Source organism: Cupressus sempervirens, chromosome 6, assembly GCF_028749045.1.
Source record: "Cupressus sempervirens isolate cs-2001-9-10 chromosome 6, ASM2874904v1, whole genome shotgun sequence".
In the NCBI taxonomy this organism is placed as follows: domain Eukaryota; kingdom Viridiplantae; phylum Streptophyta; class Pinopsida; order Cupressales; family Cupressaceae; genus Cupressus; species Cupressus sempervirens.
In genome coordinates, this window is record NC_143123.1 from 529235667 (window position 1) to 529256432 (window position 20766).

The 20766-nt window shown below is 32.9% G+C and overlaps 1 protein-coding gene across 1 annotated transcript; it reads left to right on the plus strand.

The window, feature by feature from the left end:
* Nucleotides 1-5129: 5129 nt before the first annotated feature.
* Nucleotides 5130-6790, plus strand: LOC149553348 (cyclin-U2-1-like). The gene is made up of 2 exons (XM_089788810.1): nt 5130-5975; nt 6107-6790. Exons 1-2 carry the CDS (start codon nt 5587-5589, stop codon nt 6372-6374), a joined length of 657 nt encoding a protein of 218 aa, XP_089644936.1. The 5' UTR covers nt 5130-5586; the 3' UTR covers nt 6375-6790.
* Nucleotides 6791-20766: the final 13976 nt, after the last annotated feature.

Genomic DNA, 20766 nt, shown 5'->3' on the forward strand with positions numbered 1-20766 from the left:
GAAATATTATTATAAAAAAATGATATGCTATTACATTTAGTACAACAAAAATATACTCCATGACATGTCCTATGGGCTTACAATGTTATCAAATTTTGGAGAAAACCCCTCTCATAGTATCTTCTCCCAAACTCCACCAAAAATTTCCTTTACAATGTCAAAAATCTCCTTAAGTACCCCAAATTAAGTTTAGGGTTGGGAATAAATTTTAGAATATGCCATTTGGCATCTACTACCAAAATAGAAGGTTCTAGAAAACACGTTAGAAGCCAGTGTAAAATTAGAAGAATCTAGAAATGGTAGTCCAACTTCCGAGAGGCATAACTTTTGATCTGGGATCTAATTGATGAACCGTTTACATTTCCAGAAAGCTCTCCAAGCACTTTGTAGCCCTATAGACCAGCTTCAATTTTCTCCCCTTTTTGGGCCTGTACAAGGCCGCTTAGTGCCCCAAATTTGACTTTGAAGTGCTCTTAGGAGGTCTTTAGGCAACTTAAAATTGTAATAACTTTCAAACTATAAAGCCTTTTGACCTGATTCTTTTTCCAGGTGTTCTTTAAATTACAAGTATAATCATCCCTTAAACTTACACCCTCTAACTTATTATAATTATGGCTCAATTATAAAATAACCTATTTTCTACATTGACATGTATCCCAAGGTGCTCAAAAACTCTAACTCAGAAAATCAATAGTGAAACTATGAGAGTTGGATTCTTAATTTGACCCAAATGGGTATCCAAATATAAAAACACGTTAAACAAAAACTAACACTAAGTGTATTTTTGGGTGATATAGGATTGCCCTTACACCACCGGATGTTCCTACATCAATTACACACTAGAGAATCATTGAGTGAAGAAATTGAGAAGAAAAAGAATAACATTAAGACTACTTAGATAGAGGTGGTGCAAAGATATGAAGAAAAGATGAGGGAAACCATTTTACACCTTGTATCTAGAATTGATACTAGATTACTTCACCCTATGATATCAAAGCTTCTAGTTATTGAGAAATCCTTTAGTGAGAATGATGATGTGTTTAGGAAAAATTTTCACAAATGAGTTAACCAAGAAGAAGAAATTATCAGTATATGCACAAATGTTATAGACAAAGTCCAAATTGACGAATTAATTGAAAAGACATGCGATTAGGTAATAGGTTTGGTGGAGTTTGATATAAATAAAGAGTTGTTGTAGAGAAAGGTAAAATTCTATCTCTCCAAATATAAGAATAAGTATTTCAACCTTTTTCCCTTGGTTTCCAACAAGTATCATAGCCTTAAAACTTTTAACGAATGGGATGAAGACTTGTATACCTTGCTCAAAAATAGAATGAAAGATATCATAAAAATGATGATAATGATCTATTTGCAAAAACTATGGAGAAGATGGTAGAAACAAGGAATTTTTACAAATCTTATATTTTTTAGGCTAAACAATTGAAAGGGAAATGGAAAATGTTGCTTGAATAGAAAAGGAAATCATGGATTTTATGTGGCCTAATGATACTATTTACAATGAGTGGATAAGAAAGCATGCTTCCAAAATACAAGATCCATAGGTGGCAATTGAGGGTCGAGCACAAGACCAAGATAAAGTTGAAAAGGTTATGCAACCTACTGAAGAGGTGTTAGTTTGTGGTGATTGATTAGGCAAGTATTGTACATACTTCATAAAAAAATTTGGGTCCTATTTTATCAAGATTTTGGGCTCACATGTAATAAGTAATTATAACCCTAAAGCAGTAAAAATACTAGTATAAAAGAGCTTAGGGTTAGGGATTTTCATAAGGTGTGATGCAAAAATTGCTTCTTGTGGCAGTATTGAGATGTAAGGGATTACAAATTGTCATCAAGTTGTAATCACTGGATCATAATAATATTAGACTTGTTCTTTGGTGGACATAGCCCAGGGATTAGGTGAACCACGTTAAATCTTGGTGTCTTAAGTTCTCTTCTTTGTGATTTATTATTTTTTGATATTGTTTATATTTGCATGTAATTGTTATTTCTATATATGGTTAATCCTAACAAGAGGTTGCCCCCAAACCTACTGAAGAGGTTTCCCCTGAACGTGTTGAAGAGGTTGCCCCAAAAGCTACCAAGGAGGTTGCCCCTAAAGTTGACAAGGATAGTGAACCAACAACTGCAGAGGACATGTCAAAAAAAGAGAGGGAAGAAGCAGTCATCAAAATTCAGGGTATCTTACTTTTGTGGTTCACCTACTATGGATATGCCTACTCGAAAAATTATGAAGCTTCCTTCGAAATATGCAAACTGTCAGTTGTATGTCTGGTAACTATTTCATAAAGTTGTTGATAATGACACTTTTGTGTTGTTTGTAATTGTGTTTTGTATCCTACTATTTGGAGACATGTATCTATCACTCTCCCATGTCTAAAGCTTGTTGCAATCCTTGCTTATAAAATGATTTGCAAGACTGATATGGAGGGTTCGAGTTTTAAAAGAGAATGTCATATTCATGTTTTAGGTTGGTCCAATGTTATGTAGCAAAATAGATCTGGTTTGGTTTTTTGGAATGAAAGTTCAAAAGTTGTAGGGTGTTCTTATTATTGGGAGTCAACTTATTTTCAACAATTTTGAAACTTGGATTGTATTATTTTTCAAAGAAAACTAATACAAATGAAGAAAAACATGGCTACCCAATTCAGATCTTGTTTCTTTGTGTGTTATCTTTCAATTTTATGAAATTCAATGGCACTTGTACTTTAAATTTTATTTGTAATTCAGTTTGAATTATATCTTGTCTCATATTTTGTTGTTAATCAAAATGATTATGTAAAAGCCTAAGATGATTGAAGATAATTGAAAGTATCATAGGAAGATATCGATAAGTATGAGATTTTGAATCAAGTATTGATTTCATTTTTACAAAGTGAAAAGATAGATTTGTTGTAGTGTGTCATATCTTGTGAGTATTTGGCCCCAATGGATAAGACATTGATCATAAGTTAATGTTGGACATTTTACCTAGCTACATAATATTAAATCTTATAAATCAAATTCTTAATATTTTTGTCTTTTTTGTAGATCTAGAAAGGTAGCTTATGCTTGATTTAGAAAGGTGTAAGGTATGTGGAATTAGCTATTTTTCATCCTTCATATAATGTCTAAATTAGAAGTTTCAAAGGCAATTATTTGCTATATAGAGGAATTTATGATGAATATTGTTATAAAGAGAAGTAATAATAAATTCTGAGGTATACCCATCCAAATCCTAATAAATTCAAAGGGAAGAAGATTGTAAAGTCTTGTCAGTTGGTCCTATTGGCTTGCATGGGAATATCTTTCATTGTACTTAGCTAATTCCTAGGTATTTATTGCATTCTCAAAAGGCAGTTGAAATCATTGTTAAATCAGGAGCCAACACGTCCTAAGTAGACATGTTACTTGGGAACCATATAAGATTATTCCTACATTTTAGTGCATTTAACACATTATCACTTCTATACTTTAAGTGAAACACTTTCACTTTCACCTAGTGGACTTATCACATTATCACTTTTCCACCTTAGGTGGGTGATAAGTCATCACTTTATGCATCATGTCATAATATTAAGGCACATCATAATCTCACATCTTTGTAGGTCTCACCTTGGTGTACCTAACTAAAGGGTCTTCAATGTACACTCATCCAATTAATATACTCTGTTCCATTCTTGAAGAGAATTTAATTTATTCTTGTTATTATTATATTGATTCTCTCTTGCTCTTGTACTTTTAGTTAGGCCTCTAGATCATTAGTAACTACCACAATAGTCAAATCTTATAACTAGATCAATACTCTTTTATTAATAATAAAAATTAATTGAATAAACAACTATAAAAAATAAATCTAATGTCATTATGTACAAATTGAATATCAATTCTTACATATAAATACACAAATCAAATACTAAACTATTAAATTTAGTAATTTAAAATAAATTATAAAAATTTAAAAACATCATATTGAATTTAATATGGACAATAAATATACATTATATTATGACATCTTTTATAAATTAAATTGTAGAAGAAATCGTCAAAATTGAATATCAATTCTTATATGGTATACACTACAATATTAGAATGGTATATGAATTGAAATGGTATAGACCAAACTATTAAAAAAATAGAGATCTAATATCATGATGTACAAATTGAATACCAATTCTTACACATAGTTACACAAATCAAATACTAAACTGCTACATTTCTTGATAAGTAGGAAATTTCCACATCAAGTCAAATTGTGATATTGCAATCAGGATTTCGCTGTGTGATTTTGAGTCAAACTCATTGACCCATGTTTCATGAGTAGTGATTCAACATGAATCCATCTCTCATGAGAATAAATGGAACACTTAACACTCATTGGATCAAGGTGATGCTCACACTCAAGTGCGCTTAGGCTGGAGTAGTACTTGGATGGGTGACCTCCTGGGAAGTCCCCGTGCTTCACCCCTATGAGCATCACCTAGATCCAAAGAGTGTTAAGTGTTCCATTTATTCTCATGAGAGATGGATTCATGTTGAATCACTATTCATGAAACATGGGTCAATGAGTTTGATTCAAAATGAGCTAAATCCTTATAGCAATATCACCATGCTACATTTCTTTTAAAGAAATTCTAAAATTAAAAAACATCACATCCACTTTTAATGTGTACAATAAATATACATCATGACATCTTTTATGAATGAAATAGGTAGTAGGGAAACCCTCCTTAATGTGTACAGTAAACATACATCATGACATCTTTTATGAATGAAATAGACAGTAGAGAAACCCGTGCCGTAGGACACACAACAAAGTCCATTAAAATTAGAAACATTAACGAAGTGGACACACAAATCATACCCAATTAAAGTAATATAGAGATAAGGACTTCAAAATGTATTAAATTCAATATAAAAAGGACAATTCCACTGAAAAGCGGGAGAATTCATCGGTTCTGCGGCTAAAGTCAGTTCCTTCTCCTAAGCAACTTCGAAAACGTGTAAAAAGTAAAATTGGTTGTAATTTCCCGCAGGAAAAGCAATGCCAATTTACTTTTTTTTCTTTATCACGGGATATTTTTGGGACTGTCAAAAACTTTAATTAGTTAAATGTTTCCTTGCGCAATGCGTACTCCAGAGATACACGTGAAGAGGAGAATGTAGGTCGGAGGAATTTTCTGTTTCAACGGTTTTTCTTGAGGAATTCACGAATCTTTTTTAGGTGTAGTTAATTACAAATGGATCGATAATTAGACAGTTTCAATGGCGGTCTTAACAGTACTGTTACTTGACTCTCGAAGTTTCATTTATGAGGTTTTGATTTGCCGGCAAAAGACGGCTTTCATCAGCCGCAAGCCCGGCCAAAATACCGATTAAAATATGGAAAAGCCTGTTTATACGACATACAAATTATACAATACAAGTCCATTACCACGAAATGCTTGCCTGCCAAGTGTTCATCTGTGAAAAGGGAAAAATGAAATTGTGTAGGGTTTTTAGATTAATGGCGTTGCTATAAAGCCCGTTCCTAAATCAGATTATCTTTAATTAGGGTTTCATTTTCAATTTAGCTTCAAAATTTTCATGGCTTACTCGATCATAACTCCGACTCATATTCGATCGGATTTGTATTCGTTTTCAGACCGGCGCGGGAATTTCCCATGCATTCTGTCTGTTGTTTCATCTCTTCTAAACAGAATTATAGTCAGGAACGAGAGGAGGCCGGAGAATTCTAAAGATTTATCATTTTCCTGCATTTTCAGTGCGAATTTGATTCCCGATTTGAGCATTGAGGAATTTTTGGAAAGGATTTTTAAGTATGTGAGGTGCAGCCCTTCGGTTTTTGTTGTGGCGTATGCTTACATCGACAGACTGATTTATTACCATTCGAAAACGTTCCGTGTCACTTCTTTGAATGTGCACAGGCTTCTTATTACCAGCGTCATGATCGCTGCCAAGTTTCTTGACGATGTGTAAGTATTTGGGGATATTCTAGGGTTTTAAAATTAGGGTTTCAGGAGTTTTAAGATTAGGTTTTCATTTTTTGTTCTTAATTTTTGTCTTTTGTAAGCATTTGAGTGAAGTATTTTGCTGTGTGCCGCAGAAATTACAACAATGCATATTATGCAGAAATTGGAGGCATTAAAACAAGGGAGATTAATAGGCTTGAAGTGGAGTTTTTGTTCAAGCTTAACTTTAGGTTGCATGTCACTGTTAGCGTTTTCCAGAGCTACTGTGCACATCTTGAGCGTGAGGTTGCTTTCGGAGGAGGTTATCAAATTGAGAGAATCCTCGGATTCGTATCATCAAGGAGACAGGATTCTCAAAAGAAACTTTCTGCCGAAAGATGCAAATGTCACAAGTCAATGTGAAGAACATTGTGGGACCTGTAACAAAGATGAAAGAAATTACTGAACCCATTACATTTTGCATTCGCAAATTCTTTAGATCTGACTCATTCTGATAATTGAAAGTTGAAAACACATATATATACGGCAAAGTTTTTTAAAAATTTGATCAAACAGAAAAAAGGGGACTGTTCAGTCAAGTTGTACACAGCAGAAGAACAGAGCGGGACCTGTTTTGGAGAATCATCATCATATCCTTTTCTTGGTTTTGGCTATTTGGTACAGTAAGTGTGATAGGATCTGACAAGTTGAATTTTCCTTCTATTTTTTCTCAATCTATTTCATTCTTCATTCAAGCAAATTTAAAAAGTCGTTACAGAGTTATATTCTTTATATTTTTACCTGCAATTAAGCTTTAAGGATATTACTTAGGCTTTGAAGATATTGTTTAAAACTAGAAATATGTATTATGTTAAATTGTAATTCTAACTGTTAAAAATACGGAGATCATCAGGCAAATTCAAGCTTTACGAGTCATGATATATATAGGACAAGACCTGGGCTTTGGAGCATGCTTTAAACATTAATAATAGAACAAATACTTCAGTTTTTAATTCTGAGAGAGAGCTATGAGACTTTTCCGCCATAGATGATTAAAAACCCTCAAAAAAATCTTTCTTCAAAACGAACTTTGAATGATGTCTGTAAGTAAAAATAGATGTATATATACTTATTAAAAGAGTGTTCTTAAATCTAATTGTAATTCTTCATATTAAATATAATTAATCTTATATCTTTCTTATATCTAATTGTAATTATGCATATGGAATATAATTAGTCTTATGCCATTCTTATAAGGAGAGATCTCATTTTAAAAAATATTATAAATTTTATATAGTTTATAAGAATGATCTTACAAATTATTCTTAAATGTTATTGAATATACAATATATAGATAAATATTAAATTGAAATTTCATTGCATTCAATACAAGGAAGAGCACCAATCTGTCTATAGATTTTATTTATTAAAGATCTATTCAGAAATTAACCAGTAGACTAAGAACCTTTGATTTTTAGGAGAAAAAGGTAGCAATCAGATTAATTGTACAAAATTATGACTACTAATCTTACAATTTTTCTTTTGTTATCAAAGTAAATAATAGAAAAATAAAGAATATATCTTAAACTCTACTTTAAATTACTATTTCTAAAATTATATATTAATAAATACAACCAAAAGGAATTATCAAAATCTGATATACTGTTCAAAAACTCAAGATACATAAAATTCCTATCCAAGCCAATGTTGATAATAGACAACAGAATAAGCCCACCATTAACAGTCCTTAAAACGAAGTCTTATTTTATTTTAGACAAAAACGGGTGAATTAGGTACACGTCACACAATGTGTCACTTAGCAATTTAGTACTTTTTTTTGAACGAATAAATCCAAACAAACTTAGGTTACACTTTTCTACGTTTATAGAAACCTAAAAAAGTAGATGACTGGGGACGGTTCACTGTAACACAAAAAGGACAGAAATGGAGGGTTGTCGATTGTGAACAGAATGGGGGAGAGTAAAGAGAATCCATTCCATCGTAGTCCGTAATCACAAGCAATAACGATGCTCCCGATAAAGTGGGTAATGATGAAGGGATGTGGGAGGGTTGATGACAGTACTCCATAATGCTCACAAGGAATATTGATATCTAAGAGAAGAAATGCCCCACTATGCGCCAACATTTTCTCCATCACTTCACCGACTACGGCCCCCATTGGCTCCGAGTGTAGGAAAAAGGTAAGCAAATCTAATCAGAGATCACCATATCTAAGTCCATGAAAGGACATTTAATTTCAACAACCACATATTATGAGTCATAGATATAATGTAAAATAATTGGGTGCATAATTCACTACTTAAAAGAATAAAAACGTCTTATCATTTTTTAAATAGTTGAAATTGAATTATAGCTTGAAAAATGTAGGTAAGTAAAATTAAGTGTAATTAAATGGTTAATTTAGCTAATAAGGAATGGGGTATTTCAGATTTGTTTCACTTAATTATGGTTTTTAAAATATTTATTGTGTAATCTTGTTTGTAAGATGTTGGATTATATGAGAGTTTCTAGTCATATGGCTTAATATATGTGATTTTTAAGCCGATTCTAGTATAATTGTGTGAGCTATGATAATTATGTCTTTTGTTATCTTTGTGATTCTTGATGTATAAGAAAAATGATCCTAAACTAAGAATGCATTAACTTGATCCAACCCTTCTTCCATACAACATTATTGAAAAATGAATGGGCTTGGCTATATTTTTCAAGAGGGAGCTAAGATATTTAACATTCATTCTCTATTTTTTTTGTTAGTGGTCAAATATTGGTTGAGTATATACAATAAACTAGCCTAAGATGGCTAAACTAAACAAATGCAACATAATGCAAAAGAGCACAAAAGAGGAAGACAAAGCTGAAAGCGAGGAACATGGAGGAACCTATGGTATAAATTTGTGGTTTCAAATTAGGTGGAACTCTAACATTGGGTGGTACTATCTAAGCACTATGTTGATGGGAGTTGGATATTGAGGATGGTTTGAGCATGAATTTGAGTAGTCTTCAAAATTTGAGGGCAAATTAGTTGGACTCTATTCTTAGATGCAATAGTTATATGGTTTTGGGTTGTTTTGAAATTGTTTGCCATAGTCTAATCTATTTTTCAATACAACTTCCCTAATTTGATATTTCTAGATCTACACCAAAATGAATGAAAGAGGAGAAAAACATTGAGGTCTATAAGATAAGTTAAGATAATATTAATGTCCAACAAGAGACCACAACAGAGGTCTAAGGGTCTGGGAGCTTACAACCAAGAAGATAGCACCAAATGGTGTTGATAAAAGAGCAATCACAAAAACCTAAAATAAAAGATGAGGAAGAGTCACCTTGAACAAGATTAGGGTTTAAGGATCCTTCCTTGAAGGGAAGAAGGACAACAATGAATGAGAAGGACTAGGGAAACCAAGGGATTTGTTCTATCGCTAAGTGTTGCGGGAGGAGTGTCGCTAGCGGAGAGGAACACTACAAGGTTTCACTGATCTGGAGTGGCTGGTGTCTAGGAGAATACAATCGCTTCATACCCCGGGCAATAGATAAGGGCAAGAAGGATGTGATAAGTTGTACCTGGGTTCGACCCGTGGGGAAAGATAGTTGCAAAGTGTGGTGTTGAAGCTACATGGATTCACAAAGATAGAGTGCAAGACAACACTAATAACAATCCTTAATTAAGCCTTGTATTGATGTTCACATCTCCAAAATTAAAATGATGATGATGATAACAATCACATGATTCCAAGGGAGTGGATGCTAATAATATAAACTTTGCATTGATAAAGATACCCTAGCATTACGAATCTCTAAATTGAGCTCTACTCAAGACGTAGATGAAGTTTTATAGATGTTAGTACATAACATAATAATAGCAATAGATAATAAGAAATAACTTAGCTAAGATAATACTATATATCACAAAGTACTTGACAATGGCTCTCTTGATACCTTTATAATGCCTTGCATACTTGTACATAAATATAATTTTAAAAAAAATATCGGGTCCCTTATTTTCCTTTCCTCTCATTCCTTTTGTTTCTTTGTGCTAGTACCCTCAAAATTCTTGAGAATACCATATCAAAATTTTGTTGATTTTAAGATATTACCTTTTTGCACTTGTTCTAGAGGCCTAGTCTTGACACTGCTTACATGTCACCACATGATAGGTATGTTATCCCCTTCACATTCATTCCACTTTTCTATTTGTAGCCTCACATATGAAGATTTGATGGTTCTGTGAAGTTAATTCTTCAAGTAGTTTGTTGAATTGCATCATGCCCAAGTACAAAATATTTGATGAATCAATAAACAAAGGATTACTCTCTCTCTCTCTCTCTCTCTCTCTCTCTCTCTCTCTCTCTCTCTCTCTCAAACAATAGATTTTATATATCCCTTCACTATAGGAAGCAAGAGCTCTGAAAGGGTATCCAAAACACCTTCTACAACACATTGAACTAGTTGGAAAGTACCCATTGTTTGGTCGAGCAAGCTTTCTCTTAGACGTTGTGCAATACTAGTTCAGTATCGTATGATATTACATAGAGTACTCATATGATGCTTTTCCAATATCGTACGACATTCTTCAAGAGGTAGTATGATAGTTTCTAGTATCATACGATAGTTTGCAAGAAGTGTTGCAATACAAGGACAACATCGCAGGGTAAAAGCACAAACTTGTGTCACCTTTTATAAAGGAAAGTGATATCAAAATCTAAACTCTTCAACTTTAATGACATAAAAGTGGCATTTGTGTTTAGAATTTTAAGATGATGTAAACTAATGAAATGTATAAAAATTGGATAAGTTTATGTTTGTAATTTTATTTTTTTAAATTGAGTGAAAATTTTATTTATTTTTGAACTTTTAAAGTTTATTTTTTGATTTTTTAAAAATGTAAAAAATATAGAGTTTTTTTCCTGTCAAACAAATATATGCAAATGATCATATTTTGGTTTGATTATGGAATATGTTAGACTTGACATGTATACCTAGTGCACCAAAAAAGAAAAATTGAAATTTGGCTAATATTTTTCAAGTTATAATTGGTCAAAGTCAAAGTTATCAAAAATTGACAATTTTTCCTCTCAAACTTTTTCCATCAAATCTATGTATTTTTTAAAACAAATTACATATTCTTGAAGAAGACTCTCTCCTCTAGTGCAACATGAAAAAATAATAATTTGTGAACACGATTTACTATTTTTTTCCTATTTTTGAATAGACATCTTCCTGAATCTTAAAATACTTACTTGTAATATTTTCAATTTATAACATATTATCCATAATCAAAATAATAAAAAATTTATATGATCATAATCTTGACTTGAGACCTATAGAAGTATATTTTTAGTTTTTAAAAACCCTCATTTTAGTAGGTCAAATTGGCCTTCAAAGTGAGATGTTTACAAAAGTTCTTATTTTTGCTTGGGTGGTCGCCACTTAGGATGCCACATAGAGGGTTTTGATCATAACCCTTTCAGTTGAAAGGGTTTCAGCTGAAACCCTCATCCTTTATAAAACCGTTGTCAATCACTTTTTGGCAATTTTTTATGATATTTTGAGACATTTGATACATGATATTTTTATACATTTGATATGGGCACATTATTCTCCACATATATTCTATTATATATGTGTCTAGTGAAAATGATAGCCGAAAAGTGATTGACGATCGTTTTCTAAAGCATGGGGATTACGATCGAAACCTTTTTGGCCAAAAGGGTTTTAGTTGTAACCCTCCATGCCATGTCAATAGGAAAACTTGCCACATCTCTACGGCCAGAACATGTTCAGTTGAAACCCTTATGGCCGAAACTATTTTGGTCGTAACGCCCCAGATATCACAAACGGTGACACAGGTTTGTGCTTTCACCCCGCACATAACTAGCAAATGGTCACCTAGAATTACTCACAATACCAAACTATCAATTTAGAAGGCAAGTAGGGTTAGAACCTCCACATTGAGGAGCACCAAATCCACCATAGTCAAGGAGTAAACAATTGAAATCATATCCAGAAGATCAAATCACCACATAGTATGAGTCATAAATATAATGTAAAATAATTGGGTGCATAATTCACTACTTAAAATAATAATAATAATGTTACATCAATTTTTAACTAGTTGAAATTGAATTATAGCTTGAAAAATGTAGGTAAGTAAAATTGAGTGTAATTAGATGGTTAATTTAGCTAATAAGGAATTGGGTCTTTTAGATTTGTTTCACTTAATTATAGTTTCTTTAATATTTATAGTGTAATCTTGCTTGTAAGAGAGGGAAAAATCTTATCAAAGATCTTAGCATTGTTGGTTTATATGAGAGTTTCTAGTCATATTGCTTAATATATGTGATTTTTTATGATTCTAGTATAATTGTGTGAGCTATGATAATTATGTCTTTTATTATGTCTGTGATTCTTGATGTATAAGAAAAGTGATCCTAAACTAAGAATGCATTAACTTGATCAAATCCTTCTTCCATACAACATTACTGAAAAATGAATGGACTTGGCTATAGTTTTCAAGAGGGAGCTAAGATTTTTAACATTCATTATCAATTTTTTTTGTTAGTGGTCAAATATTGGTTGAGTATGTACAATGAACTAGCCCAAGATGGCTAAACTAAACAAATGTAACATTATGCAAAAGAGCACAAAAGAGGAAGACAAAGCTAAAAGAGAGGTACATGGAGGAACCTACGGTATAAATTTGTGGTTTAAAATTAGGTAGAACTCTAACATTGGGTGGTACTATCTAAGCACTATGTTGATGGGAGTTAGATGTTGAGGATGGTTTGAGCATGAATTTGAGTAGTCTTCAAAATTTGAGGGAAAATCAATTGAACTCTATTTCTAGATGCAATAGTTATATGGTTTTGGGTTGTTTTGAAAGTGTTTGACATAGTCTAATCTATTTTTCAATATAACTTCCATAATTTGATATTTTTAAATCTATATCAAAATGCATGAAAGAGAAGAAAAAAATTGAGGCCTATAAGATAAGACAATATTAACGTCCAACAAGAGGCCACAACATGGGTCTAAGGGGCTAGGAGCTTACAACCAAGAAGATAGCAACAAAAAAAACACCAAATGATGTTGATAAAAGAACAATCACAAAAATCTAAAATAGAAGATGAGGAAGAGAGAAAGAGTCACGCTAAACAAGATTAGGGTTTAGGGATCCTTCCTTGAAGGGAAGAAGGACAACAATGAATGAGAAGGACTGAGGCAACCAAGGGCTTTGTTTTATCGCTAAGTGTTGTGGGAGGAGTGTCACTGGTGGAGAGGAACACTACAGGGTTTCACTGATCTAGAGTGGCTAGTGTTTGGGAGACTATACGGTCACTTCATACCCTGGGCAAGAGATAAGGGTGAGAAGGACGTGATAAGTTGTACCTAGGTCTATCCCATGGGGAAAGATAGCTGCAAAGTGTGGTCGTGAAGCTACATGGATTCACGAAGATATAGCACAAGGAAACACTGATAACAATCCTTAATTAAGCCTTGTATAGATGTTCCCATCCCCAAAATTAAAATGATGATGATGATAACAATTGCATGATTTCGAGGGAGTAGATGTTAATAATATAAACTTTGCATTAATGATGATACACTAGCATCGCGAATCTCTAAATTGAGCTCTACTCAAGATGTAGATGAAGCCTTTTAGATGTTAGTAAACAACATAATACTAGCATTAGATAATAAGAAATAAATTAGCTAAGATAAGACTATATATCACAAAGTACTTGACAATGGCTCTCTTGATACCTTTATAAGATAACTAATCATGAGAATTGTAATGCCTTGCATACTTGTACATAAATATAATTAAAAAAAAATATATATATATATATATATATATATATATATATATATATATATATATATATATATATATATATATATATATATATATATATTGGGTCCCCTATTTTCCTTTCCTCTCATTCCTTTTGTTTCTTTGTGTTTGTACCCTCAAAATTCTTGAGAATACCATACTAAAATTTTGTTGATTTTAAGATATTACCTTTTTGCACTTGTTCTAGAGGCCTAGTCTTGACATTGCTTACATGTCACCATATGATAGGTGTGTTATCCCCTTCACATTCATCCCACTTTTCTATTTTTAGCCTCACATATGAAGATTTGATGGTTCTATGAAGTTCATTTTTCAAGTAATTTTTTGAATTACATTATGCCTAAGTACAAAATATTTGAGGAATCGATAAACAAAGGATTATATATATACTTAAATGATATATTTTATATATCCCTTCACTATAGGAAGAAAAACCTATGAAAATGGTATCTAAAACACCTTCTACAACATAATGAACTAGTTGGAAAGCACCCACTATTTAGTCGAGCAGGTTTTCTCTCAGACCTTGTGCGATACTAGTTCAATATCGTATGATAATACATAGAATACTTATATGATACTTTTCCAATATCGTACAACATTTCTCAAGAGGCAGTATGATACTTTCCAGTATCATATGATAGTTTGCAAGAAGTGGTGCGATATAAGAACAACATCACACAGAACTAGAAAATGGTCACCCAAAATTACTCACAAGGCCAAACGAACAATTTAGAAGGCAAGTAGGGTTAGAACCTCCACATTGGGGAGTACCAGAACCACCATAGTCAAGGAGTAAATAGTTGAAACCATATCCAAAAGATCAAATCATCCTAGTAAACTAGAATGTAGAAGCAAAAGAATCTATCCATTCTAAACCATAGCATCATAAGAAAAGCACAAACAAAAACATCACATTAATAAGGAATAAAGAACCATAAGATATTATCTCTAAACATAAAATAAGAAACTCAATACAATCATACTCATTTCCTCCTACCATAATAGCATCATGAGACCTCAAGGGCCCTAACTATACTGTTGGATACAATTGATTAATTGTGTGTTGTCTTTGATGTTACACAAATGTCATATCAGTTGACAAACAATGCTTACCGAGCTCACTTGGTTAGTAAAGATAGTTTGTCTTGTCTATCGAGCATTCACAAGTTTACTCTGAACAGATGATAGTGTCTACCGAGCTCACTTAGGTGTCGAAGGAATTGAGGCAAAAAAGAGTGTTAACTGAGCTCACTCAATTAATGAAGGGAAAATCAGACAGAGATAGTATTCACTAAGTTCACTCGTGTTAACCGAGCATCTATTGGTTAACACAGATAATCATTCTAAAGTTAGTTTCTACCGAGCATGGTCGACTTTTGAAGAATTTTTCTTGTGTTGGCAGAGATATCTGTGGATAATAATCTATTTACAAGAAATCTTGACCTATGCAAAGTATTTTCAGAATAAATGAACAAAGAATTTGAGATGTCCATGTTTGGTGAAATAAAATTCTTTGTTGGATTACAGATACAACAAAACAAGAATGGTATCTATATCACCCAATCCAAGTATGTAAAAGAGATACCCAAAAAGTTTGGTATGGAAGATTCTAAACCAGTTGGTACCCCCATGTGTATTGGACTCAAGCTTACCAAAGATGATGACTCCAAAGAAGTAGATCAGACCTTATACAGATCAATGATTGGAAAATTACAACATGTAGTTCACACAAGGCCTAATATTGCTTTAGCAGTTGGGGTAGTGGCAATATTCTTAGCTAAACCTAGAGAAAATCATATGATGGCAATCAAAAGAATCTTGAGATATCTGAAAGGTACTGAGGACTATGGCTTATGGTACAAACTTGCAAGAAACCTAGACCTAAAGGTATTCACTAATGCTGTTTGGGTAGGAAATCTTGATGACAGAAAAAACACAGGTGGTGGAGCTTTCTTTCTTGGTAGAAGGTTGGTATCTTGGACAAGCAAGAAGAAAAAGTGCACATCCCAATCCACATCAGTAGTAGAGTATGTAGTAGCGGCAATGAATTGTTCTAACATTGTTTGGTTCAAACAATTGCTAGAAGGAATGAAGGTTGAAATCAAAGAGCCAGTAGTCATGTATTGTGATAACACCAATGCAATTAGCATATCAAAGAACCTAGTGATGCATTCCAAAACAAAGCACGTTACTATAAAATATCACTTTGTCAGAGAACTGGTCCAAGACAAAGAAATCAAATTGGAATATGGCCATACAAAAGAAGAAATTGCAAACATATTCAGCAAACCATTACCTAAGGATGCATTCTTTTATCTAAGAGGTAAGCTAGGGGTCATTCCACTATTTGAAGCTCACTAAATGAAGTTTAGTGATGCATCGACAAGAACCTAGCTAAAAATCAATTAGTTGATGCACTATAATCAAGAGAATATTGTATATGAATCAGTACTCAAGGTATAATGATACAAATTTGGTATGTGTTGTCAAAGAGGGAGAATTTTACTATCATATCTTTATCTTTCTAAAATTTTGTAGAGGGAAAAGTTTGAAAAGAAAGTATGCAAAGGGAGAATATAGCATAAAGAAAAAGTTCTTGTGTAAAATTAAAGAGGGAGAAATTTTCTATCAAAAGGACTCTTGTTCTCAAAATTTCATTGTGCTATGACATGTTGTGTTTCCATCAATGCCAAAGAGGGAGATTGTTGGATATAATTGATTAATTGTGCATTGTCTTTGATATTACACAAAAGTCATATTAGTTGACAGACAGTGCTTACCAAGGTCACTTGGTCAGTGAAAATAGTTTTCCTTGTCTACTGAGCATTCACAAGTTTACTCTGAACAAATGATAGTGTCTACCGAGCTCACTTAGGCGTTGAGGAATTGAGGCAAAAAAGAGCATTAATCGAGCTCACTTGGTTAATGAAGGAAAAATTAGACAGAGTTAGTATTCACCGAGTTCACTCGATTGCCAAAAGATTTTTGCAAGTTCGTAGTGTTAACCGAGCCTTTGTTGGTTAAGACAAAGAATCATTCTAAAGTTAGTTTCTACTGAGCAGGGTTGGCTTTCAAAGGATTTTTCTTGTTTTGGCATATGAAGCTTAATTACTTTATGTATTGATTCTAGCTGACTATGATGATGAATATTAGTTATTATAATTTGAATTTGGGCCGACTTGACAATCTAGAAGGTATAAATAAAAGGTCAAGTTGAGATTTCTAGTGTGTGTGAAAGTGTGTTGATTGAATTGAGAAGAAAAGAAAAGGAGCGAACTTGAAGGATAAGAAGTTATCCTTGTGGAGAAAAAAAGTAATATTCGATCAGGAAGGATCAAGTTTAAGCAGAAAAGAGATCTGGATTTAGAAATTCAGTTGCATCACAATTAGGTCAATTGATTGTTACTCTCCAACCATTGTAGCAGTGATCTAAAATCTCTTAACAGAGTTGGTTTAACAGCTAGTTGTAAATCCTCTAACAAGGTGAAAATTCCATTGAATTGTTTTAAGACCTCTTGCAAGGCCACTCCTAACAGGGTGATTAAATCCTCTAATAGGGTCACACCTAATAGTGTGTTTTGTAACCTTTAACATGGTTGGCTCCTAACAAGGCTCACTTCAGAAGAGTGAAAAATAGTAACTAGTTACATTGGTGATTTTTCTCAAATTGGGTTTCCACGTTAAATCTTGGTGTCTCATGTGTTCATGTTATTTCTCTTATGCTTGCAAGATTAATTATGATTAATGTTTTAAGATTTACTAAAAGTAATTCACACTCTTCTTTTACCAAGTTACAACATTTTCAATGTGTTTACCGAGTAACACAACAATCAATTTTCTCAGTCTAAATTTTATTGTTGACATCTAAGGGATCTGAGATTTATTTTAGTGGTAACTGATTCACCCCCCTCTTAGTTACTTCTTTTATATTTCCAACATATACCCCTGAGCATGAATCTCAATTTGCCAACAAGATCATTTGAGTTGTCTCATGAGATCTTTCTTGGAGTTGTCTCATGAGATCTTTCTTACTATTAACCCATCCAATAATATCACATGAATTAAGAAACATTTAGAATGCTAATCTACCAATAGAATCACTAACCCAAAGAAGTGGTAAGAATTCCTAGCTAAGCAATATGATAAAAACATCATGATAAATGAATGCATCAAGTAACATACTAATAATCCTCTAAACATGATATTAGTTGCATACAAAGTAAAACATAAATCACAAGAGAACATACTCCAGATACACCAAAGTGTAGACACCTAAATCTGATTACATGTTAATATAATCTTATTTAGTTATCTTCTAAGACATTATTGATTAAATGTTTACTATTTAATTAATTGATCACCATTTCCTAATTAATTAATCCACTTAATTAACTATAGTCTAATTGATAAAATCAAATGACAACCAAAACTCTAATTATCAATTAAATCTATATTCTCCTATTAAATTAAATAATCTCACTATACCTGTTTAATTTAATTCCACATCTCCTTTTTTTTAAATAAATCAGTTAATAAATTAAATCCCTAACCTCAACCATTCCTAAATCCCTATCATTAGCTAAATCCAACCCATTCACCCATGCTAACCTCTCTTAGCCAACTAATTAACCCACCTCATTAATGCTAGCCCACTTGCATCACTCTAATATGCCACTTGCATCCTAATTCCCTCCTAAGCTAAACCTAATCCCTTCCCTAAACATGTGCACAACTTTAACCAAGGGTTAAGAAATCATAAGCCAAACCAAAGTCAAACTTCTATCCTATCACTCTTATGTTCCTATCCAAAAGACTTTAAGGATCTTACATACATTAATGACTCTTTAAAGCTTCTTAAATCCCTCTTCCACACTCCTTCTCCCTCATAACTCCCTTTGACCACCCATTTTGACCATCCCCTCATATCCAATCCCCTTGTGACACTTGTCATAAGGCTATGGATTTGAAGAAACACAATCCATGTGTTCCCCTTTCCTTGCATCCTAGCCTTCCCTCACCCTTCACTCATCCTTGCATCTTGACCCTCCATCTCACTACCCCTTGGCCTATAAAGTGGACCTTTCCTCTCTCACAAATCATCCACCTTCATATGCAGACTTATAATGCTATTTTGAGAGCTCATGAACTACCAAAATATTATTTTAATGGCAAAATCCACCCATGCTTACATTGTTGAAACCTTCACTCACCTCCATACTTGATCATAATCCAAATGTTTGAAGCTTGAGCACACTTGAACACACATCCAACCAACATTCAAACATATCTAAGAATCAAGGTTACAATTGGGGAGCTCACCATGCTTGGTTTGTATTCTCCTTCATTGTTTCCTTTGTCCTCTCAATATACGCTTCTTTATTTTTGTCTTATTGAATTCTTAGTTTAATTTGTGTTCCTTAAAAAAAAAATTTCATAGTCATACATTTTGGCACACTAGGTGGGACCTCGCATTCGGGCCATTCTCAATCATTTTATGCATATTTTTATTAATCACTTAAAATTTGATGCATTGTGTTTATTGTTGTGCATGTTAGGTCTTTGACTTTGTTTACAGGTGCCAATCTAGACAATCCTCTTCCAGCCATCTCATCTTTTTTTACACAACAAAACCTGAATAACTTTACTTTTAGTGATCCTACCACTATGAGTTTGAGGGAAATTATTTGTAAAAATGTGAGCCCACAAAAAAGGGATCGCTTTAATATCTCACCCTGCTTGTCACATGGCCATTTTTTTCTTGTCTTTGTCTTCTGATTCTATTCCCACATTTTCTCTATCCATGGGATCACTTGTACGTTCCTACAAGTTCACATGTACATCTTGTGGGATCACCCTGTATAATTTTTTTTAGACAATATCAATAACCTATTTCTTGTCCACAAACTTGAAATTAAAATTTTTGAGAGGAACGCTTATCTGGTCTATGGGATCGTGGTGTGGCAAGTTTTCTCTGTAAGTATTTCTTCCACAAACCATTTTTAATCATTTTCTTCACCAGTTTTAGGCAACAGTTTCACTAACTTTTGATGGTAGTCCCACATTGCGGGATGACATTTTGACTTTGACAGGTTCATTATTATTTTAATTTGGGTGTGTTGTGAGAATCCTTGCAGATGGAGCAACGTACAAGTTCTGGTTAAGTTTTTCTTTAAGGTTGTCTTTATAGGAATTTACTTGTATGCTTAACCATTCTCTCAAAATCACATACCTCAATTTGGGTTTAAAAATTAATCAATTCATATTTTGAGTCTTTTAAAGGAAATCTACAAACATACTTTCAATGGAATGAATGATTAACACAAACAATTACACTCTTGAATGCAAAGGACCAAAGAACCAAAGTAATGAATCACACTTCAATTTGGGCATACAATACTTTCACATGATCTTGAGTGCCTAAAATAAGTTAATATTGCAAAAGTAACATCAAATTTTGGTCTTAAAAAGAATCCACATACTCTTGAATGCTTTAAGGATAAAAATGCCCTTATTTCTCATCTCTTTTCATGCTTTTACATGTTATTTATTTTGTTGACCATCACTATAAAGTTGGAAAGAATCTTATATGTTAATCACGAGTGTCTTCAAATTCATAGATAGGAAAAACTTAAAATCTTCAAAATTAAAAAAACAAAGTGTTTTGTGTGTCTTAAAGATTGTGTCTTTTAACACATCTTTGAGTTATCTTTTATTTCTTGAAAAGTAGAACCATTTAATTATGTGACTCATGTACTGAAAGTTGTTAGCGAGATCATTCACAACAACCTACGAGTGCTTCTAGCAAGTTCACCATCCTTTGGGAAGCGTGTCCCCTTTGGATAGAAGATCAAACTGATAAAACCCTCTCACTAGTATATAAATGAGAAGAAAGGTAAACTTTTTTCTCCATTAGATAAGTTTAGGCAATGCATTTTC